The sequence below is a fragment of the Acanthochromis polyacanthus genome, chromosome 18 (assembly GCF_021347895.1).
Source record: "Acanthochromis polyacanthus isolate Apoly-LR-REF ecotype Palm Island chromosome 18, KAUST_Apoly_ChrSc, whole genome shotgun sequence".
NCBI lineage: Eukaryota > Metazoa > Chordata > Actinopteri > Pomacentridae > Acanthochromis > Acanthochromis polyacanthus.
The window spans coordinates 8,477,825-8,502,802 of NC_067130.1; the positions used below are offsets into that span (position 1 = coordinate 8,477,825).

At 40.0% G+C, this 24,978-nt stretch overlaps 1 protein-coding gene across 3 annotated transcripts in view; it reads left to right on the forward strand.

The window, feature by feature from the left end:
* Nucleotides 1-24,978, forward strand: part of LOC110953967 (rab GTPase-activating protein 1) — an 83,636-nt gene that overhangs the window by 49,072 nt on the left and 9,586 nt on the right. For all 3 annotated transcript variants that reach the window (XM_051938209.1, XM_051938207.1, XM_051938208.1), the window contains 11 exons: nucleotides 4,265-4,378; nucleotides 6,056-6,130; nucleotides 6,637-6,762; nucleotides 7,091-7,234; nucleotides 8,045-8,086; nucleotides 8,514-8,642; nucleotides 12,365-12,457; nucleotides 13,725-13,835; nucleotides 14,164-14,268; nucleotides 16,047-16,130; nucleotides 22,543-22,614. In XM_051938209.1, coding sequence (XP_051794169.1) covers nucleotides 4,265-4,378; nucleotides 6,056-6,130; nucleotides 6,637-6,762; nucleotides 7,091-7,234; nucleotides 8,045-8,086; nucleotides 8,514-8,642; nucleotides 12,365-12,457; nucleotides 13,725-13,835; nucleotides 14,164-14,268; nucleotides 16,047-16,130; nucleotides 22,543-22,614 — 1,095 coding nt within the window. The remainder of the gene's footprint in view (nucleotides 1-4,264; nucleotides 4,379-6,055; nucleotides 6,131-6,636; nucleotides 6,763-7,090; nucleotides 7,235-8,044; nucleotides 8,087-8,513; nucleotides 8,643-12,364; nucleotides 12,458-13,724; nucleotides 13,836-14,163; nucleotides 14,269-16,046; nucleotides 16,131-22,542; nucleotides 22,615-24,978) is intronic.

Below are 24,978 nucleotides of genomic sequence, written 5' to 3' on the forward strand. Positions count from 1 at the left end.
TTGGACCAAATATTTTACTGGCTTGTTTTGTCTGGATGTCCAAGGTTGGATTATGTCCATTTTTTGTCGAATATTTTCAACTGTGACTAGTTATGAGCCTTCAAAGGTGAGTTGTGCTGTTTACGTTATTTGTTGTTTGTTGGACAAATGTGTTTATATTACCCACTGTGGTAATCACATCTGAAAGTGGTTTATACCGGCGGATTCATGAGAATCTAAGCTTTTCATGGGTGTGTAATGTTTCTGTCATCGAGTTTGCAGCTTCAGTCAATTTAGCAAAATACGTTTGCACATCTCAAGACGTCCCGAATACGGGCCGCTGAAGTTTAACGGATTAAGTTCAGTCTGGTTGAATTATACCCATGCGCTTTATGGTGAGGCCCCTCCACATCTGCTGGAAAAAGGAGAGTAGTCAAGTTTTAAAAGTTAAGTTGTTGTGAAATTTATAAGGGTACAGCCAGTTATTTTTATTAATTAATAAATTAATCTGTAATTATTATTAATTTATTATTAATTTGATCCAAAAGATGTCATAAAATGGTTGAAAAAGTTCCAGCTGCAGCTTCACATGACATGTTCAAATCCTTGTAATTCTGTCAAACCAAATATCCAAACCTAGCAGTATTCTGTTTGCTACTATGTATGACAGACTTAAGCAAGGAACCTAAAACTGTAGCACTTTTTCTCACAATTTTTGTTTGATAAATGGCAGAAACAGTTGGAAAAATAATTGTTGTGTTGATCGTCTGTTGGACGAATCAGTCCAGCTCCACTGAGGTAGGATTTTACAGTCTTTGTTAGAGGCAAGAGTACATATTTGGCTGCTTTTTTCACACTCTAATTAACATTATCAATGGGATATTCTTTGTGTTATTGAATGGTGTAATGCAATATACACAAGACGCAGAGTAAAACCAACCATTTCACCGCTGACGAACAGATTCTATTCTGGCCAAAATTATTGTAACCTTTCCAGAGCATCCCATTATACTGTACATGTAGTCACACCTGCACATCTGCACCTAATTTTCTGACAATAAAATGCTTTATTTACATTTAAGAAAAACACATAATCCATTCACTTAACCTCATCCATCCTAACTAAATGCTTCACTCCTTCTCTAATCCTACCTTAAACCTAATTCTTCATCCTCAAACCAAGTTTTGCCTCTCAAACGGTACTTTAAACCTATTTCTGTTTGTGGGGACCTGACAAAATATAGTCACTCTCAAGGTCTTAAACACAAAGTGGCGCTGAAACACAATTACTATGAAATGCAGGGTGTGGCGTCGTTCGTTCTGTTGTTGGTCTCTGATCCCCATTAGCCCGCTTTGTTTAAGTATCCCTGTCTTCCTGCATTTCTTCTAATACTTGCATTATTTTTGTTACACACTCTTCCTCTGTGGAAGTTGGAACAGAAACCTCCGGGGGCGGGGGGCTTGATGGGTACAGTAGCAGAGCCCAAGAAGGTATAATTAGCTGCTAAGTGAGCAAGAGAGATTTGAAAAGCATCGGTGAGTTAAATGAAGGGATTTTCATTGCTGTATGGCTTTGGTTTGTGTCTGCATTGGAGTTGAGGTTGCTAGTAAGGATTTTGAATCCAAGATTAATAAGATTCAGTCCTGCAAAAGTACCTTTGGGCAAGACAGAGGATGCTGGAAAACTGAAGAAGTAGTTTCTGAATTGCTGGTGTTGTGGCAAGAAGATTTTCCGACATGGATCAATGGAGTATCATATTAATTTGATAAATTAACATGAGCTCAGTGAGACATTATTGTTCCTTACCGCTGACTGAAAGGCAAACCCTCTTTGATCCTGCTGACTGCCTAATTACCCACTGATGGTGTGAGAGAAGGGCCTCAGCACAAAGAGCGCTTTCCTCCTCCAAAGTCAAATGAATGTCACCCGACGTCAGACGCACTCTGTCTCCAAATGCAATGTGAAGATATATTTAAGTGTGTGTTTGATTTGTCGTGTAATTGCAGGGTTTCTAAGGGTACCATTACTTATTTAGAGGCTGTTTGTTCCAAATACACTGATCATCAATAATGGAATGAGTGGTGATTAATCTTTGAAAAGCACGGCTAGTTTAGACTGGAGTGTTTACTGATCTGTGTGTGTGGTATTTCCATGGTGTGGGGTTCTGTCATCACAGCGCAGGGATATCCCAAAGAAGCGTGTTTACCTGGGTTTGTGTTTGCACTGCAGTTTGTGTTGTGTACACATCTTTGTATGTGTTTCTGCAAACATTCAAGGCAATGTCAGATTACCTTTGTTCTTGTGTCAGCATATTCTGGTGCTGAGCAATCCTGCTTCATCCATCCATCCATCGATCTATCCATCCGTCCATCCATCCATCCGTCCGTCCGTCCGTCCGTCCGTCTGTCCATCCATCCATCCATCCATCCATCAATCTATCCATCCATCCATCCATCCATCCATCCATCCGTCCGTCTGTCCGTCCATCCATCCATCCGTCCGTCCATCCGTCTGTCCATCCATCCGTCCGTCTGTCCATCCATCCGTCCGTCCATCCATCCATCCATCAATCTATCCATCCATCCGTCCGTCTGTCCGTCCATCCATCCATCCATCCGTCTGTCCGTCCATCCATCCATCCATCCGTCCATCCATCCATCCGTCCGCCTGTCCATCCATCCATCCATCCATCCATCCATCCATCCATCCGTCCATCCATTATCTATACACCGCTTAATCCTCATTAGGCGGGGGGGTTGGAGTCTATCCCAGCTGACGTGGGGCAAAGGCAGGGGACACCCTGACCAGGTCACCAGTCCGTCCTGCCTCATCTTCTTTTTCTTAAAGCAAAGTTTTTAGCCATGGTTATGGTTAGCCCTGGGTTAGTTCTATGGGTGACAAGTTGGCTGGACAACTGCTTTAGTCTACACGGAAATATCTCGACGGATACTGCATACATTTGTATTCACAGTCATGTTTCCTGTCGGATGAATCCTACTGAATTTGTTGTCTTGATTTATTTTCTCTAATACCACCATGAGGTTACCATTAAATGTTTTGGGGGAAACAGCTCAAGAATTATTAAGGCGCTTTCCCACTAGCGCCTACTTGGTATTTGTGTGCATTCAAGTTCAACGGTTGCTCTCAATTCAGTGACTGTTGCAGGTCTTATTGCGTAGACTTTGTCTTTTAGGTATCCCCATAAAAAGAAGTCTAGTGGTGTGAGGTTGGTTAGTTATCAGCTGCTAAAAGGTGTGTACATTTTTTGGGACACCCTGTATACTCACTTGCATACTGCAATGTAATGTCTTTTTCTTTTCAGTAACACCAGTCAGCCTGAATGGAATCGCATCAATTTTTATGGGGAAAAAAGAGGGCACATAAACAGCTAAACAAAACCCTCCATTCCTCAGTTGTACTGATGACAGCATTTTCTTTTTCTTGAAACATTTGCAACATTTCTTTCCTGTGCATAAATTTTGATTTGCACCTTTGCACGTGCTCTGATGTCAATTAGTCATCCATTTATTGTTCCCTACAGACAAAAGGTTCTGCTGATACATTTCAGATTATTGATTGTAGACAGCTTGACAGTGAAAGCCAAACACCCTCTTATCAGCCTAATGTTTTCCAGTCCAGTATTTCAGTCTCAGCCCTTTTTTCCTATCATATGACCTCCCAGTTGACTTATTGGGAAGTAGGCCAGTATATCAAAGATGTTTTTCAATGACAAATGCAAAGCTTGAAGCAGATATGCCACAAAAACACATGGCAAGCAATAAATCTGCTTTATAGTTCCATCATTGGTAATTGGAAAAACTACTCTCTCTTTTTTTTTCACTTAGTCTTTTGTGTTTATGGTCTGTTTTTCTTCAGTTTGCCACAGCTGTCATCGCGGTTAGCTTTTGTTATTGTTATGTATCTAAACCTTGGGAACATAAGATTTGCTGGCTGTGTTCTGAAAGTGAGTAAAATTTTAACAGGAATGGGCAAAAACAGACATGTAGCCGTAGACAGCCTGTACTGGAGAAGGGAACGCTCTGTGCCACCAGTTATTCATCCTGCCCTGTAATGTAAATCTCAGCAATGTGTGGAGCCGCCACAAACTGTAGAACACTGACCACTGCTGGGTCTCTGTGGAATTTTCCTTTTCATTGATATCTAATAATATGAATGTGTTGCAGATTCCTAAGTTACAGACTCTCTTCCTCTCGTCGCCACAGATTCTTTACCTCATTTCACTTACCTCTAACCCATTTCTCCTGTCCTTTGCCTCACTTGTAGGAGTCTCCTCAGGACAGTGCCATCACCAGGGACATTAACAGGACGTTTCCTGCACATGACTACTTCAAAGACACTGGAGGAGACGGACAAGACTCGCTGTACAAAATCTGCAAGGTGGGACTCTTACACCCATGTAGAATGTGTGTTTGTTTTGCAGGCAATCAAAAATGGATTCGCACAACGAACAAATCCACTGAAACAGCTGTATCCCAAATGAGGTGTAAACTGCTGTGTGGCACGACTGCAGAAACACATTAGCAGCACTCCGTCCCAGTTTGACTGTCATCACACTTAAATTTACAAGACAAACTGCATGAATTTGTCTCCTTTGCAGCTGAATGATACAGAATATGATCTGCTACTTTGCTGCTTGTAAAGGACAGCATTTAGTGATGATTGCATGGAGTTAAAATCCACATCATGCACACAATACATCAGAAAAATAGCAGTAGAGCTAAAAACTACCCGATTGCTGCAATGAAGAAATGTGATTAATACAGTACAATCTTAAGTGATTTTGGGGGGATTTATGAAACAAATTGGCCTTAACATGTATTTGAATGTATTAAAGATGTCATATCTAGCCTAGATAATGCAGGTGAGACACAAACTGTGGGTCTTTTGGTAGCAGTGGTGTTCATTGCTGGAAAACTTGGAATTATTAGCAATCTGCATGTGCGATTGGATCACGTTTCCCTGGAATACAGTGTAATTACTATGTAAATGACTTGCTTTACAGTAGGCCTGAAATTTGTAGAGCAGTAGTGAGAGTTGCCAATGCTGAAATGACCTGTTTATTAATTAACACCGCCGCTCTGTTACTGGGTGGTTCAGCGAGTTCACAGCAGTCCCTGCCTGTTTGGAAAAGCAAAATAAGTTTCTAATCGAACAAACACACACTACAATTATAATCAGTCCTGATTCACAGCTGATTCTCTTACATACACAAACCTTTAACTTGTCATTAAATGCTTTTATCATCAAATATCAGCACTCTGTCTCATGAAAATAAACATGGGCATACATATAAATACATATGTAGTATACATGCATGTCTTTGAACCGGTAGTTCCATAATCTGTCAACAATGGCCTGACTGCAGTGTGTTCACAGTTTTCAGTTTCATTTCATTCATTATGTATAGCTCAGGTGAGGGCATCCATCTCTTCCCAGACAAGCACCTCCTCAGGTGTGTGTGAATAATTCAGTGGGCCCTCCCTTTTCTGTGTGTATGGATTGATCCACACTTTGTCTGTTCGACTTGTGCTCATTTTTTGTGTTTGTAGCTCAGTAGGCCACTACAGCCCTTTTCCTTCTTCTCTCCATTACTTTATCCCCTTTTATGTACTCCATTTAATCTGCATCAACATTCCCCTTGCTTTTATCTCCATTCCTCAGTCTCACACTCCAGCCCGACTTCATTCCTTTAGTTCCTTTCAGATTCTATGTTTTTGCTTTTTTTGTTGTACCATCATTGTTAGTGTAGGTAGCCCATAAGCCACTTCATGTGTTCATAAGCTGTAACACTTGAAGATTTCTAAAAAGGAAAGACAAATGACCAAGAAGTATTGGATGCGTGTTTATTTCTTGCGTGCTTTTTTTCTTTGTAAAGTGGAGCTTGAGCCATGCAAACTTATTTCTCGCTTCCTGTCAAATTCAGTAGAAAATCAGTATTTACATGTGTTTACAGCCCTGGGCTAGATTGCCGAGACTTTGATATCGGCGATCGTTGAATTTACCGTAAAATTTATTTACTAACTCCGTCTCTTTTTCCTTTTTTGTCTCCTTCAGGCTTACTCTGTTTATGATGAGGAGATTGGCTACTGCCAGGGACAGTCCTTCTTGGCTGCTGTGCTGCTGCTGCACGTGAGTTTACAGACCAGCAGAGTCCAGAAAAAAATCGAGCTTTTCAAACAACGACAGGAGACGGGAGGAACTGCTCTGTTTTTTATTTGACATCGATATCCTTTCAAGCTATTGCAGCACAGGATGATGAGCTTAGGTTATTTTCATGTCTAATATCTCTCAGAACCAAGGAAGTAGGATGATATGCTCTTAAAAACACAGCTGAAGAAAGAATTTTATTTCTATATTTCATGTATGATATGGGTTTATTCATTAGCCACCTTAGTGGGAGTTGCTTCAAGCACATTTTCAGTCTGGAGAAATGCCAACGCTGCCACCTAGTGGACGAATACTGTCAGTCTTTTGTGGGAACTGAAAGGGGAGATAAGTGCAAAATAGCAACACATTAAGGAATTATTAAACAGTTTTTAATCTACAGATATTTATACGAGACAGTTTTAAGTGTGTATTAACGTCCATGTGAAACTTGTATCTGTACTGATTACTAAACTGTTGGTCTCCCTCAGATGCCAGAGGAACAAGCTTTCAGTGTGCTGGTCAAGATCATGTTTGATTATGGGCTCAGGGACCTTTTCAAGCAGAATTTTGAAGATCTACATTGCAAGTTCTTTCAACTTGAGAGACTCATGCAGGTCTGTGCGTGTTTCATTTGCTTTTTCTGAAAGTCTACTGAGTTCACACATAAGACAATCTATATCAGTCAGTATGAACTCAGTAGTGCTCCTTTATATTTTCTCAATGTCCTTTTTTAACCCTGATGCACTGATATGTCCTCTTCTTTATTTCTATTTCCCCAAAAGCATTTTTCTTTCTGTGTTTAACTTAAGTCTACTAACTTACATCTCCTATGTCTTTCTCCTCTCATGCTTCCTTTTCCTCCTCTGCCCCCACGTCCTTCTGTCTCTTTGTTATCTTCTCCCCGTCTTCCTCTGCCGTTTGTTTTCTCTCTGTGTTTACCAGGAATACATACCAGACCTGTACAACCATTTCCTGAATGTGGGTCTGGAGGCTCATATGTACGCCTCTCAGTGGTTCCTCACCCTCTTCACAGCCAAGTTCCCTCTTTACATGGTCTTCCATATAATTGACCTGCTACTGTGTGAGGTTGGTAATAAACACACAAACACACAGACGCTTTATTGCCTACAATCCACACATTCTTTTGAAAACACTTAGGTTGTGTTACAATGTCACTGTCAAGGAATTGGTTCATTTATTTTTGCTTTTTATTCAGAGCATAATATCCAGTACTAGGAAATAAACCTTTTGCACTTAAGAAAAAGACAAATACAAAATCACTGTAAATAATTTGCTTTGATCATGATGTTTCTGTAGACACTGACTGACTGAATGAGTTTTAAATGATAAAAATATTAAATTAAAGTGTTTTGAAACATCAAAGACTCTTTTAAGGTGAATGCAAAATTAGTAAACATTCACTTGAAGAACCCAGAGCATGGGGAAGGTTTTTTGTGTCATAATGCAAACAGTTTTTTGTGCTTAATATAAAGCTGTACGACTGTTATTGCTATGATGCTGTAATGAAGCGTCACAGCAGCAGGAAAATGTGTTTCAAATTGCACACAACCTCAGACTGAGGTGATCCAGCATCCAAGCTACGCAACTATCTTCATGACCGTAATCTAAGGTTTTCTCTATTAAATTTGACAGCACTAACAAATAATCTGCAAGGATGAGTAGCAGACGGTGTACATATCCAACTATTCAAAGCTTGTAAAGGCATACCAATGGAAACAGCTACAACTGTTAGATTTTACTCCATCTAATAAAGTGTCTGTCTTTGCTGAGTGTTATGTTGATGTCTTTAAAAATCAGCTGCACAGCAAAACTACACTAGTATTGTTCAACTTTAAATAAACGCATGACGTCATACGTTTTTCATTTTTTTCTCAGGGCATTAGTGTGATCTTCAACGTAGCCTTGGCACTTCTGAAGGTGAGGCAACCTGCACAGAAATGAACTCGCACACAAACACCGACACCCACAGCTCTGAGTAGAAACAGAATCAGAGGTTAAGCGCCGACAGAAGCTGAACCTTTGGAAAGATTTTACATGTTGGCACATGTGAGCAGGTGAGACACATGCACAGTGTCACACCGCAGTTAGAGCTAAAAACAGCACACATGCTTTTTGTTAAAGAGGACTTTTGCTCCGAGAATAGAGTTCCTTTAATGGAAAAAGTTCTTCAGGGCAACTTTTTTTTAGATTGATTTGTAGACTGGAGCTGGTTTCTCACAAACCTGTTCTTTATCTCATCTGTCATATCTGCTCTCTGCCAAACCAGGACATTGTCTTTTTTTGGGGTAAATGATAAATCTTTGCCTGACTTACTTACCTTTGTGTTGTAATTTTTTTTTTTCAGACATCAAAAGATGATCTTATCCAAACAGACTTTGAGGGGGCACTCAAATTCTTTCGCGTCCCAGTTCCAAAGAGGTACCGCTCTGAGGAAAACGCAAAGAAACTGATGGAGCTGGCCTGTAGCATGAAGGTGAGTTTAAAGTAGAAAAGAACACAATAGAAGAGAAATGGTATGGAGTAGTTCTGTCTTTTCATCTCTCAGACAAACATGCGAGCCTTCAGGCTGAGCTCACCGTTAGTTTCAAAGTGTTGTTGACAGCCTTGTTTTCATATTTATAATAAACATATTTATTGTTAGACAAAGGTAAAGTCCTTCGAAATATTCAGAAAACTCACAATCTATATTAAGTTTGTGATGCTGGAAACAGAAAACAACACCTGCTGAGTATGTTTCATCATTACATGAACAGGTCAAAACAGTTTTTTTTCTTGTATAAAATCTACGTCTCATTTGCAATGTTGTTCAGTTACCAGTAGGGGCCACTGTTGAGCTTTATCTCAAGTTTAATGGATAAAATGAATGCACACACAACTCAGTTTTTCTGTGTCTTAAACACACACACTCACACCTGTGTCCTGACCTGTTTTGAAGAGTCTGGCCCAGTTTAGAAGACCTGACTTTGAAGGTAACTTTGGGCAGAGATATTTATTAGCACAAACTCTGTAAAGGAGCCAGCATGGGGAGAGATTTGAACTTTTTGGTTCCCGGTTAGACAGGCGGGCAACAGGGAGTTCACACAACGAGCTCCTTCAGCAAGGAAAAATCCAGTAGAAGTAGATCAGATGTACCTGGACCAGCTGTGGGGTCTTGAAGATGCTTCAGTGCTCGCCTCAGAGACATCAGTTCCGAATATAAATCATGAGCTGGACTTGATATGGCCTCTCAAGTGTGGGAGGAATAACGGCTATGAAAGCAGAGATTTTCTAATTTGTTCTGCTTCTGCTTTGTTACTGTGCTTGTATTTCACTTGGTTCTCCATTTAAATCAAATACATTCATACAGAGGTATGTCAGTCCCCCTCCCATTTACTGCACAATGCTTTAATAAGTTATTTTGAGAACATAGTTTGGCAAGAGACAATAATTCCAAGAAGTCATTTGACAAATTGACCTTGGTGACTCCTGTAATGTTGGACTGGGAAATTAAATCTGAGTCAAGGTAGGCTAATCTGAAGCTTGGATGCCACGACTGAGGGATTAACTGACCAGATTACTGCTGACCTCACTGACTCCTGATACCGCCACCTGATTGGACCACAAATCGTTCTGGGTTGCGATGTCCCCGAACTTGATTTAAAGTTATAGCTCAGATTTGTCATGTCATGTTAGATCTTCTCCAAGTACAGCAGCAGCACAGATGTGTATCATAGTAAGCTGAATTAGGATCAAATGTTAGATAATGTGTATAGTAGAGGTTCAGGCGTAACATCCTGGTTGTTGACCCTTTAAACTTTTGAAAATCTCCTCCCCTGTTTTATCAACTTCCCGGTGGACTTAACACAAAAATATAAACGGACAATCAAGATTATAGATATCCTATTTGAAGAAGAGAGCAAAAACATGTCTTTAAGGGAACAGAATCAGTTCGATAATGTGACTAAACTTTAGGTTAACTAGTGACAGCAGTACTGAATATGTGAGACAATAAGGCTTTAACCTGTTTACTTCATAATTCCAGTCAAAGGCTGTTACCATTTGTATATTTTAAATACATATCTGACAAACACACTCAAGCTACAGTCAGTTCACAATATGTATTCAGGAGACAATCTCTAGGTCAGACCAGGTCATTTATATTGTCTCAGTGTGTAGTTGTTAAACCAATTTTCTCTTCTTGTCTGCCAACCTTCTGACCTCCAGAGCTGGTTTATGCAAATTGACCAGAGAAATTTGAATAAAAATCGTGAAAGTGTGAAGTTTTTTTTCTTATTCTTTGGCAGCCTCTTTATTTTCCTATTCACCTTATATTACCTCACCAATCTGCTTCCTACCCAGTATGGACTTGTATGTATAGACATTAGCGTAACGCTGAATGCAGCTATTGCTTTTCTGTTGCTGTGTTAGAATTTGGCAGGATTTCAATGGAGCAGCTCTTTTCTACAACACTTTCTGTGTTGCACAAACAGAAGAGCTGCCATGAAGCACGCTTGAGCTCACATGAGAGAGAGCAGGTGGTGTTAGAACACGCCACTAGTTGTTAGTGTACTTTAATCTGACAGCGCTGATGGTACTGCACAGGTAGCTTGCTAATTGATAATTGATTCAGTTATAGATTTTAAACTCATAGAAAGTCTCTATTAACTGTGGCCGTACTTGAGAGGGTTTTGGATATTCTGTGTTTCTCACTGCCCTTGAAAGTAGCAGCTTCTGGACACCCACCTGGTTATGCGACCTCACTTCTGCCAACATCCTGAACACAGAGAACATTTGGATCAATAGAAAAACCGTAGTAAACCTAAGACTGCACAATGAAATGTAGGCAGCAGTGCTTTGATGGTGCAGCATTATGTAGATACACTAAAAATCCACAGAATGGACAAGCATGACTTTCTTTGTAGACAGTTTTGGTAGCCTTCAGGCCTTTAGGTTGATTTTAATCGATCCTAGGTGTACTAGTAAACCTGAACTCTGTGTACTGAATTTTCTTTTAATTGATTAGTAGATGGGCTCCAAAACAGCATATCAAATCTCACCTGGTCAGCCTTAAAATGGGCTCTGATCTTCATCTAAGTCCAAAATGTAAACACAGAATACTTAAACTAATAACAAGCAAACAGTTCCAATCTTTTGGGTTCTTATTGAACCACTCATTAAATGTTCCCAGTGCTGCATCAAAAAGTAAGTGAGCTTTTGAATTTAACTACAAGTCGAACCTCCTTCAGCAGCAGTAACTTAAAACAAGACTTGCGTAACTTTATGGTCATATTCTTAGGAAGTTTGGTGTGAACGGCCCTTCTGAGGTCATTTTAGGATCTAGGTTTGTGTTGCTTCTTTGCTTGAAGCCATTTTGTTGTAGATTTACTCCACTGTTACTCTACAGACCCAGAAGTAAAGCAAGATGCCTGTAGGGAAAGATGCCTTAGAGCGAGATCATCTCCATTTATTGATGATTTATCCATGTGGGTGAATATCTAAGCTCTTTGAGATTACTTTGTAGCCCTTTCACACTTAATGCAAATCAACAAATTATCACAGCTCCTCTGATATCTTATCTTCAGCAGATACTTCTTGTGAGTAATACACTAAAAGTGTTTTTTAAAAGTCAAAATGGCTTCAATGTGTTTCTTTAAGTGATCTCCAAGTTTAGCTCCTAATGGCTTTCTTTGAGGCTGTACTGTTTCCGACCAACAGTGTAAATATTTTAATGATGTATTCAATCTAGACAAGGATAATACGTCAGTTTGAGTTTTTCAGAATTGCTACATAAATTAAGATCTGATCGTACATGCTGCTGCAGCCTTTTTCTCAACAGTGGTGTAATCTTAGAAAACTGCATAGTGACATTTTTAATTTTTGCACCAGTTTATTTTAAAACTAAACAAAACTGTAATGTCACGTGAGTTCCTCTGGACAGCGTGGCCATTTTACACAAGCTAGCAATAGCAAATTGGGCAGTAATTACTCCATATGTTCTTAAACATGTTATTCAAATGTTGGATTGGACTGAAGAACACCACAATCGAGTAAGGATTAAAAATCTTGTGTCCTTGTTTACAAAAGATTGGGGGAAACTCTCCACTGGCAGCCATCTGAAGTCCATCAGCCAAAGACTAGTAGGGGAGTTTGTATTTCCTTTCTTAATCGTGTGCATGATTACCAAACATTTGCTTTTCGGCTCTCGTTGTCCAACAGATCAGCCAGAAGAAGCTGAAGAAATTTGAGAAGGAGTACCACACCATTCGGGAGCAGCAGGAGCAGCAGGAGGCTCCTATCGAGAGATATGAGGTAGAAATACTTCAGCAGTGCATCTTAAGCACTAAAATAATGGACTTTAATGAATAAGCTGAAATTGTTAGAAAAGCTTGTAATTCTTTGTTGGTTGTTCAGAGAAGCTCAGAAACCTTTGATTTGCTGTCAGTGTTGCATCATGACTTCTTCAAAGGGCCTCACAAATACTGTCAGCAATACAGCAGTTTTAAAGAAACCACAGCAAATATTGTTTTAATATAAAGTCATGTTGTTTTGCTGCTACATTTTAACTGCTACGTGGCATTGAAACTACCACTCTATTGTGGCTGATTTTCAGCTGAAATCTGTTTTTACTGTAGACCTTGACAGTCCTTGTTCAGAAATTAAAAAACTACACAGCACTCAAAAAGCCATTAGCTATATATTTGATAAGTTATTTAAAGGTTAACCAGCTGGTTGTGGAGATTTCAGGATCATAAATCACGTTTGACAATCACGTTTCAAGGCATTTCTCAGTGGTTGTATTGTTGCTGTTCAAAAAGATTTCACTCACCCACTCATGCAAAAGTTGATTTTTTTGACTGCAGTCATTCAGTTTGAGTGTAATCACTCAGACTGTCATTTTTTCAGAATCAGTTAAAAACGCTGTTTGCATTTGAGTCACTTTAGTTTGTCCTATTTTTAGCATGCACTGCAGAGAATTAACAATTACTTGGCTCTGATATGTAAATCACAGCTTCATTCCCCAGTCACTATGCGACAAGACGTGGACTAAGCAATCTTTTTTTTGTTTTTGACAGCAGGAACTTCTGACATTTTGTACATTTCATCTTTTCTCTGTGTCTGCTGGTCATCTCTAAGACGTTTCACATGTCCGTCAGTTTCCAGTAAAGCGTCTATTGCCGTTAATGATGTACAAACATCCTGTTAAACATTACAGACAACTCTTCACGATGCAGTCATACTTTCACCTGATCACAGTGAACTTTTACACTCGCCGTCTCATTCTGTGTGTTACTGCGTTACTCTAGAAACCACTGAGCCAGGAAGAGCGCATTCATTCGCCACTCTTCGTGATTAACTCCTTTTCCCTCCTTTGTTTTCTCTTCGCTGTCCTTCCTCTTTCATGGCCCTTTACTTCTCTTCTGTCGTGCTCCACTATACTCTTTCTCTTGTGCCATCATTTACCTTTTCATGCATTTATCTGTCCTGCTCTGTTATTTTCTTTTACATCTGTCGCTCCCATTCTCTTCTTCTTTCCTGCTTTCTTGCTCTTTCCCTCTCTCTCTCCTCTATTGTCCAGCGGGAGAATCGCCGGTTGCAAGAGGCCAACATGCGCTTGGAGCAGGAGAATGACGACTTGGCACATGAGCTCGTAAGCAGCAAGATCGCTCTGCGCAAAGACCTCGACAACGTAAGCCAAAGAGAAAGAATATGTTCGTTTGTTCGACTGGGAGTGACTCTGTGTGCACATGTCCATAAAAATGTCACTTCTGCAAGAATATGTAGAAGAAGTGCATGTGGCAACAGTTGTGCAAGAACTGAATTAACATGAGCCACAGTATACAAGCAGCTAAACCTTTATTTGCATTATGTGTGTGATTTTTATTATTTTTTTCACTAACCTTGAAAAAGAGACGGTAGAGAGGATACTAAAAAGAAAGTAGGGCGAATCTAACTTCCAATGACCTCATCACCATTGGGTCATTTTGTCCTGTGTGTGGTTTTTGTGTGTGTGTCAGGCCGAGGAGAAGGCAGACGCCCTGAATAAAGAGCTGCTGCTGACCAAACAGAAACTGGTGGACTCGGAGGATGAGAAGAGGCGGCTGGAAGAAGAGTCTGCGCAGGTTAGAGCAAATAACAAGGCACTTTTGTCTAGATTGAAACTGAGCCTGTGTGGAGGAAAACCTTTTACTGAGTCCAGCAGATGTCTAAAGTGCATGTTTTTCCTTCAAATCTCATGAGGCGCAGAGGGTTAGTGATAGTAGGAAAGGATGGCCTCCGGTGCGACAGAAATTCTCGGGTGGAGAGATTGGTAAAACAGGCTGCTTAAATCTCCTGGCTGGGGGTCGAGCAGGAGACTAGTGTGCAATATTAATGTGACAGGCTGTGACTGAGCAGTCTGTGTAATGGATAGAGTCAAACCATAACCTGCATTGCCTGAATTCACTGCTAAAATGTCTCTCTATCACCGTGTTAATTAGTGTAATCAATTAGTGTTGTTTGTTTGGGGTGAAAACCTGCAGACCCGTGACCCGGTTGCTTGTCTTTTGATTAATTGTACCGTTCCCTAAAAAGTAATTTATGTTTTCCTCAGGCAGAGGTACAGATTAAGACATAATCTTTAAAAAGCAGCCTTTAAACGAGGATTTTAGTCCAGTCATACGTAAAGCCATCGCATCCAGTTTAGACATATGTCAGATGTCAAGCACAGGAATCTGTTCTGTCTGTTTGTCTTTCTGCATCTGTTTCTCTCTTTGTGCATGTCAGTTTCTTTCTGCATACGGTCGGCCTGCCTGTCTTTAAATGTGTCTTTTTGTCCCTACATGAAAAACATTTCTTTTGTGTTTGTTATCGTTCGTCTCACTCATTGGATGCAGGATGCAGGTATAAGCTTTGTCTTCCCTTTCCTGTTGCTGTTTTCTTTGCCATGTGAAACAACAACAGCCTCCAAGCAGCAGCAACGTACCACAATGAAAAGTTGTGCAAAGGCACTCCTGTTGTTTTATTTTTTTCCAGTGGATTATCCGTTTTAATCACAGTGTTCATTTTCCTGCAGAAAAATGCTCCACAAAACTTATTCCACTCACTGTTATTTCAGAGAAACACTGAACCTGCATCTCTTCCCTTAGCTCTGCTCAAGATTACTGTGATTGGTTTAAAGGAATAAAAACTATCAATATTTTTCCCCTGTAGCAGAACGATAGAGTGGTACAGTCAGACTATCATAGGAACTGCTTTCTATTACCCCTGCTGGATAAAAATCTGTAAGAAAAAAAATCACATTCTTGAAAGTTTAATCAGCATCTTTCTACAGTTTTGCAGAATTGGCTGGCAAAGCAAGACTAGTTATTGTTAATACTCCTGTCTTTATATTACCCGTATGTAATAGTGTTTGTAAGACGACCCATTTGAGCATTAACCTGCCAACCCGTCAATCAATTTAACACATTCAGATCTGTCCGTGTAACACAGTCACAAAAATAAATCAGTTTTTCAACATTTTCAAGTCATGCTCTATCATTTGTGTCATTTCTCTAAAGACACATCTTCTCTGAACTTTCAATGTCAGAGGCTGTCAGTTGGTCTTTGATGTTTATTTTCTTGGGTTCAGTGAAGAATCCCTTTGAGGTGGAGGACAAACCTGCCGCCCTCTGCTCCCATGTGTGTTCAGTGTTCTCCTCCAAATGTCTCGTTGAATGTGTAGGTGCAACTCTGAGTGATTTATGTGCAGGAGTAGAGGTTCTGTGGAGGGCATGACATTGCCCTGAGCTCCAGGTCTGCCAATACCTTTCTTTGTCTTCTTTACATTTCATGACACTCATGTGGTCTCTGGGGCCTCTGAATCTGCTTTCTGTCCTTGTAACATCCTAAATAGGATTTGTTTGTGTTTGTGCTTTAACAGCTGAAGGAGATGTGCCGACGAGAGCTGGATAAGTCTGAATCAGAGATTAAGAAGAATGGTTCCATCATTGGAGAATATAAGCAGGTTTGTACAGTATTATAAAACCTTGAATTCTAGATTTTATTGCGTGCGAAAATCACATGCATGTTTCAGTTAGTGTTGATTCTGTGCACTTTGCATGCTGATAGGGCTGTTTTCTGTCAAGGTCACGTTACTGAAATGTGTCTCCTTTCTCAGAAATGCAACTAAGGGAAATGAAACTGTAAACTTAGTCAGCCCACTTGAAAACCGGAACCTATTTTAAACTATTTATTTGTGATTTTCAGTGAAGTCACAACCTCATAACAGCCTCTAGAACTGGCTTTACCTCCCACCAGCATAGACTAATCCCCAGCGCTCTTCAAAATGGTAATCAATGCAAAAAAGTAATTCTGAAATTATACTGATGTATGCAACTGTACTAGAGGTGTGTATCTTAGTGAGTAGAGACATTTACCTAAGAGAAAATACAAAAAAGGAAATGTAGAAGAAAAAGGAGAAGAAGGTAAATGAATAATTAAATGATTAAACCACAGGGGAAGTGGTTCTTCAGTCACAGCATTTTATTTTGATCCTCTTCAATACTGTACCTACAGGTAAAGGTTATATAATTGGACATCACCTCAACAAAAAAATACCTTTTTTTAAAAAGTCATTTATTGAGCAAGAATACCAATAGATGTAATATGTGCTAGTATTGCCCCCATTTAACTTCTTTGGCGTTTTGCATAATGGCTCTCCAGTCTTATTACTGACCGGCTGCATGTTTGACAGCTCTTCCAGGCAAAATTCCTTCACTGGCCAGATGATTGAGGATTTTCTTGTATGTGTGACCTGGGTCAAATTACCCCATAATGTTTTAATGGGGTTCAGGGCTGGACCATAAATCATAACTCCACCACGTGCTTTACAGCTGGTATGAGGTTGTTCTCCTGAAAAACTGTCTTTGGTCTGTTCCAAACATGTCTACTGGCCAAAAGATTCATTTCTTTAGAGCATATTATTCCAAAAGACCTGCTCTTTGCCTATATCTTTATTGGCATACTGTAGTTTTGCTCTGGAGGGGAAATACTTTTTCCCAGCATGCTGCCTATTGAGTTCAGATTGGTGCAGTCCCTTCCTGATTTTGGATGCATCCACTTTGACACCAACAGCTGCAAGAATTAACTGCAGATCCTGTGAGGAAATTTGCTTTAATGTGGTTGGAATGTCGAGTTCTGGACACATTTGTATAATTTGAAATCTATACACAAAGAGAATTATGTGGAATTTCTTTCCAGCCTCAGGGATCCACAACCTTTTTTCTGAAGGCCTTACAGAGCTCTTTAGAGCTAGTCGTGATGACACCTCACACTTCGATAGCAAAGACAATCCCAGACCTGAGATGTCAGAGGTTTTAGTGTCGCAGGTTCCACCGGTAGCTCCCTAAATGGTTTTTAATCACTGGCAACTGATCTAAGAGCCATCATTCTAATTTTATGAATTTGAAGGTGTCATAAATGTTCTTAGTTTTTCTATGTGACTGATTTGCTTTTCTTTATTATTTTTAATCTTATATTATGAAAATTACTTCAGTGTTGGTTTTTTATGTCCTTTCTTTTCATGTATTATTTTAAAATATTGTTTATTAATAGACTCTGTTTCAAAGAGGGTCAGATGTTTTGTTCTCCTGATATGTTTCCTTACAGTTTATTTACTTGTCCACATGACAGTTTTACTAGAGGTGATCGAGTCAAACAGAATTGTTGTCTTGTGTTACAAGGATTGTATCTTGAGGATGAGAACAAACTTCCTTGGGTGTTTCTAAATGCAATGCAGCAGAGGCAGATTAGGTCAAAAGCGTGCCTTTTGTGTGTTTGTTATTGTTGATATTACTCTGAAAAGGTTGCAAGCAGCATAAAGTTGATATATGGTTTGATTTTATGTATGTGCCCAGAAATTAAATGGTGTCAGTAAAACCAAACTAAGCCTTTAAGGGTTAAAAGGTTTCAGGCTGAAGACTCACAAAAATCCAGAAGGAATTACTCAAACGTTTAACAGGGTGGGACAAAAAACTCCAACAGCAAGACCTGCCAGCGGTTGACAGTCTTCACATAGCAGCAAGTGTTTGCTTGAATATTTGGTGCTTTTATGGTTCATTTTAAATCTAGAAGCACAGCATTAATGGAATCAGTCAGACTTTATTTATTTAGAACTTTTAATGCAAACAAAAATGCAACACAAAGTGCTTTGCAGACAATAGGAATAGAAAATGCACTAAATGCAACAGGAATATGTTTTAAAGGCAAAGCCCCTATGTTTGTTTTTTTGTTGCTATAATTTCGTATTTTATAAAAAAAATAGGGTTTAAGTGGCATCACCAACCTCACAATGATCGTACACGTTATCAAATGTATGCATTTGCATTATTTTTGTTACAGTGGATTATGGTTTCATTTTAATTGTGTACTGCTAGTTGGCTGTTCTGCTTCACTCTGTGTCTTATTCTGAGTTCTGGATGCTTGAGAAGTGAATCTTTGAACATGTCTTCGCCGCTTTATCTTTCCTTTTTTGGCTCGTCTTCGCAGATCTAAGCTCTGATCAAGCCATTACTTTGGCAAGACCAGCTATAAATATTTAAAAAATAATACGCTTCTTAAGAGAGATCTGTTTTCACTCATTTATCTAGTTTGGGACGCAGAAATTTCTATATTTAAAAACTGTCCCCAAACTGAACCTGGAGCCTTTGATGGCTGAGCCTGTGAGCATATTTTAAGTTCCATCTGTCTGAATTCCTCTTCAGATCTCATCCTGTCACTTAATGCTTAAATATAAACTTACCCAGATCAAGTACTATTATCTTCAGCGCAGGGACATTATGCAATAATCCACCTCCTATCCCTCCCCATGGAAGCAGACAGAAATAGCAGAAAGACTCATTTAGAAACGGACCTGAACTTCACCTGAGTCTAAAAATATTGACAGCGGATTGGAAACGACAACACGTCTGAAAACTGGTGACCAAAGCTATCACGGAGGAGACGGGGTCTGATGTGTGTCTTTGTGTGTGTGGCGTAGGTGAAAGCAGCTTCAGATTGCAGAGTCGAGAACCGTAAGTGTGAAAATGGAGCCACGTCAAAAATAGTTCGTTTTCTGACAGGGAGGAAGAGGTTGATGGATGGAGAGAGGGAGAAAATGAAGAGAAAGTCTGCAGAGGGACGACAGCGGCGTTCAATCCGCTGGGAGTGACAAGTTGAGGAATGCACCAAAATAGCCCGCGTTGTTTTCCAACCCAGATAACTCAAATTATTCTTCAAATAGCATTTTCCTATTTCAGTGGCTGCGAATGCCAAGTTTTCTTTTTGTGGGATTAGAGCCAAAAAAGCTTTGTGCGCTAATTGCCCCTCCAGCACAGAGGACGGGGGACAGAGAAGCGTCTGTTAATGGGGAAGCTAAAAACAGTGTCAAGTGATGCATTGTAATCCCCGTTGTAGGAGCGGAGCTTTTGTAGGCGCGCTCAGACCGGCAGGATGTTTGCCAGGTACAGCGACATGTGCCAGTGCTTGCGTCTCTGAGGGCCTGTTAGCATTATATTCAATTTACTCCTCAAAGTGTTTTGACTCTAGGCATTTGTGAATTGGGCATGGCATCCTAATTCTAAGCTTTATGCACGTATAGATTTGTGATGAAGTAATTAAAATTGCATGTTCTCACAATATGTGCATTGTAAGCTTACATGTTGTATACGTATATTATTGAAACTGAAAGGAAAAGGTGCCTCGGGCAGTGAAGTTACAACTGGACTGGATAAATTATGAAGTAAAAAAGAAGAATACAACAGAAAATGCATTAAAACAAAAATAACCTACAGGCTTTGAGCTTCAACCATCAGCAACAAGCACAAAATCTATTATTAGTGTGACATAGCGGTGTACAAAGACCAGAATAAAAATGAACAACCAACCTGTTTGCTCTGAATTTAAATGATCATAAATAATCCTCCACAGCTTGCTGCAGATGGAGCAGCGATGACAATCACTGCCCTCAGATTGACCATCTTACATTGGCTTGAAATCCCGTCAGAACACACAGTCCTGCTCACGACATCCCTCTCAGCCCTTCTACTAATTATAGAAAAATTTTGAAGCAGAGTACGGTGGCTGCTTCCAACTCTGGGACAAAGCTGATTGAAGACAGAATGGTCCCTACACGAGGCCGAGCAGCTCGAGTAAAAAATAATAATAATAATAAAGTGGCTGTGGAGTAATGCTGGTTAAAAAAAGAAAGCAGGGAGAGTGAAAGGCTGTAGCTGCAAGCTCAAGAGGGGATAAGTGGCCGCTAGTGATGAAGGAACGGCAGAGAGCTGGACACAGTAATGGCAAATAAGAGCAAATGAGGGAGAGGGCGACAGGAGAAAATAAATGGATGCATGATACATGTAGGAGGAGAATGATGGATATCAGGTCAGCTAAAGATACACAGAGCTTTAGATTGATCTCTAAAGGGGGAGGATGAAGAGCAATATACAGTTATATGCCACAGAGAATGAGATACAACGAGCAGGAATAGATAGAGAGATAGACAGGCTGTCTACTGAGAGGTGGAATGACCTGATGTACCTGCTACGATGACTCATGTCACATTGATTTCTCTGTTCGGGCTGCAGCACAAGTTTGTGGGTGTGTGCCTGTTTGTAGATGTCGGTTATATGTATAGAAGGAGAAAAACAGATTGGATGTATGTAAGGATGTACATGATGTGCATGCGTGTACGTCCTGTGAGCCTGCTGGAAAAACAGGACCTTATGACACCGCTAATGGACTTAGCGCTAAGAGGATGAAGCCTACAGAGACTTTTTTTTTCTTACCAAGAGCCTCACCGAGAGTTGAAGTGAAAAACCGGAGAGTTACGTTCATTCACCACAGGTGGAGATCAAAACCACAAAAACAGTCCATTAAAGTGTTTTTCTAACGTCTACAGTGGTGAACAAAAGCGTGCACGCACTTGTAAAGACCAGATTTATCATCTCATGTCTTGAGTTTCCAGTCACTTCTAGAACTGTTTATTTTCTATAATGGAATCGTTGAAGCACACATCCTCGTCACAAAAAGTAATCTTTTTTTTATTTAAATAGATGCAATAGTTTGAGTTCTTTTGTTCAGACATAAAGTGAATAGATAAATGTGGATTACCTTGACAGTTTCAGTGAGAGCTCTCACCTTCTTCAGAAGCGCCTCACTGACGTCACTTTATGTCTGAACAAAAGAACTCAAAGCTACTGCATCAATAAGAGGACAGATGAACATTTTTGAGCTATCTTTTTCATAGATTTATTATTGGACTTCTGGAAATATGACAAAATCTGCTAGGTCAAAATATACATACGGCAATGCTAATGCTTGGCTAAATGCCATTTTCACCTCAACTAGGTACTTTTGGTAGCTTTTCACAAGCTTCTGGCAAGTTTCTAGTTGTTTGTTTGACTCCTTATTACAGAATTAGTGCAGTTTAACTAAATTTGTTGGCTTTCTGGTGCAGACTTGTTTCTTTAACTCTTTGATGCACAACATGGGTCAACAGAGCCATTTTCCATTACATACGAGTCACTTTTGACCCATGTTGTGCATCAAAGTGTTAACAGTCCACAGGTTGTCTGTTGGGTTTTAGTCAGGACTTTGCCAGTCTAAAACCTCTGTATGTGCATGAGCATGGATTTGGTTAGAACTTGACAGAGCGCCACGTTTTTGCTCCTTTGTCTAATGGCATTACTCTACATAATAAAATGCTCGTGTAGTTACGTCTTTTTACTCCCACTGGTAAAAGGAAAAAAAGAATAGAAAGGACCTTGGGTGTGACTGAGTCTTTTATTGCTGCCCTTCCTGCAAATAGTGGAATCGTATGCTGAATTTCTACCTGAAACCTTGGCAAGTTTATATGATTAATATTAGTATAATAGTAGCAGAGTTTTTGATGTTATGCGTCTCTTAGTGTTTGTTCAAATCATTTATTTGGATGTACCAGAGCTCCTATGTCCACATTGTGTGTCCATAAATACACAACTCGAGCTCCTGTTTTGCTACCTGCTATAAAAAATGTCAGATATTGTGTTCACTCATACTTATGTTTGCCTCTCTTTAAAAATGCTTTGGTTTTAATCCATATATTTTGATTTTAGTCACAATCTATCTACAGTGCCAAATCCAGATGTCCAGTTTGCACAGTAAATGGTTTGAGCCTTTCTTGACTGTTTATGGTGATATAAAGACATCCTGTTTCTGTTTGTGAGAATTGTTTCCTCCATTTAAACACACACACCAAGCGTAGGCGTCTCTTTTAGCTTAGCGTGTTACACGAAATTCCCAAATAACTCCAACACTGCCATCATACTGTTTCAGTGGTCGAAGTGTTGATCGAGTTCAACTCTGTCTGAAAGCACAGCAGCTGGAGGAACCTTTAACTGTTTCTCCGTTTCTTCTAGATCTGCTCCCAGCTGAGTGAACGACTAGAGAAACAGCAGACGGCCACCCGAGGAGAGCTGGAGAAAATCCGAGTGAGTTTAACGCGCACACCTCAACACAATGTATTCAAACACATGCTATAGAGTAACATCCAGTGGATCATAGTTAAAGAGCTGCACTGTGTGTGTGCATCTCTTTTAGACGCTGAGTAATTGTATTATTGCTGGATGTCTCAGTAGCATTGCTCTGTCTTTATAAATCATCATTTTGTGCTGCATGATAATATTCTAAATGTCAGATCTGCTGTTTCCTGCTCCTTGTGCAACTGCAGAGGAATTTGTTAGTGTTTTTCTCTCCTTATCTGCTGTCAAATTGATGGTTCGTTGTCATCACAAGGGTCAAGAACAGCTGCTCACACACAGAATGAAACATGAAATACCGAAAAGTCACTGTCCTGCTCGTTTAATTGTTTTGAAATGAACACTATCAGCAGCTAAACCCAGCTGTCGCCCGCCGTCCCGTCACCTTCACAGCCTGAAACGGACAGAACAGGTTTGATCTTTTACCTCTGAGTTGGCAGACGTCTGGAGAACTGCGTTTTCATGTCATTGTCTTTACTGGCAGAGAAATCAGAGCATTTCAGGGAAGATTGAGGACTTAGGCCAAGGAGCCACGGCCAGACACCTGACTTCCAGCACTTGCACACTTGGCTCGTGAACTGTTAGTTTAGACTAGCTGGGAGAGTGGCCATTTTGGCAGGAAGTAGTGTGAGGGCTGCCCAAGGACTCACAAAAGGTTTATTGCACCAAGGACAAGTCCTGTAAAGGATGCAGCAGCAGGAATTCTGTGTTTATGTGCGGAGTTTTACAGCTTGTTCTTGTGCCTTTTCTTTTATTACTAATATTGGCGCAACAATTCAATAAACTGCCAGCAAATGCTCTTAAAAATGACGAGAGGACCACTTACGTGCGGTGACAACATAATTCTAAGTTGCAACAGTTTTAATTAGAATTTTTACATAACATACTTCTGTATTGTTTTGCTAAAACTCTATTTAAAGTGACAACAGTAACAATCGCAGCTCAAGCACTCTGCCGCTTCATTAAGGCTCTTAACCACTTCAGCAGTGACGAGAGTACCAGCGCCGAGCGTAATTACCGCTCAGCTTGAAAGTCGGTCGACAGTTTAATCCAAATGAAATGTAATATTGTAATGAATCGCTGCTTTTGAGGAGACGCTCTGCTGTTGTTGCACAAATACACAGAGAACTTGTTGCTGCAAACTCCGGCACTAATCCGTCTCCAGTACTCTCAGAGGAGTCAACCTACTAGTCTGGTTGCCAAACTTAGAAGGAGCAAGTGAAATATGAGCCTTTTTCTTCCTCATACGGTGAAACAGACTTCCTAAACCAGGACTTCTGCAGAAATCAGCCAGTTAAATTTAACGCTTTTTAATGCTATACTGTAAAAATTTTGATGCCACAACCGTGAACTCAACAAGTTGCACAGGTTTATTTTTTTGTAAAAGATGATTTTTTTATGTGAAAACTGTCCCTATATTTCACTATTTCTGAATCCGGAAACCACCCCTGACCACCAACAGGCTGTAGTCATTCTTTGAAATCCATTATTTCTAGCCATTTTTGCTGGAATTTACATTTCGCAGCTCTCCTCCACCTGGTCCAGCCTGCCGACCACTTTAAAAACATGCAATTTTTGGCAATTGTACCCGACAATTATCGCAATGCTTCAGCATGTTTATGCAGATGCTCATATCTGACGAATTGCAGTCTATAATTATATATTATTGTCAAATATTTTTCTTGAAAACTACAGAAAGAATTTTTAATGCCACTGAGAATCAAATTGAAGGATTTTTAATGCCATTTAAAGCCTTAATTTTGCAAAATCAACTTAATGCCCTACAGAAATCCTGTAAACCTGCAGCCAGACGGGCTCTTGAATGAATAAACACCAGAAAACTATGACTAAGTGAAAGTTCCTGAATGGGACGCTGTCTTGTGGGTTGTTTCTGTTTGCAGTTCTGTCGCTGCTCTGTGCCCAATAATAGCTCATCTCATACCCAAAAAGAGGTCTTTCACTAAAAGGCAGAGTGCAGTGCAGCCCTGACACAAATGGGAGCACATAGTTGGCTTGTGTGGCTACTATACTAATGAGCTGCCATGCTTCAATAACTAAACAGAGCATTGTGTATTCTAGCATTACAATGAGCATCTCCTCTGATAGAATACAGCCGGGCCACAGTAGCCGTAAATATCCGCATCGGTTTGGACAATAGTTGGCATATTTCTGCTGTTCCTACCTACATTCCTGGTTTAGTTTTTCTCACTTGCACACATCTGCTTTCTTTCTGTGCCTAAAGTCGATATTTCCTCCAAACTCTGACTAAACAGGAGCTCGGTGTTGTCACTTTTATGTGCCGGCCTACATCTTGTC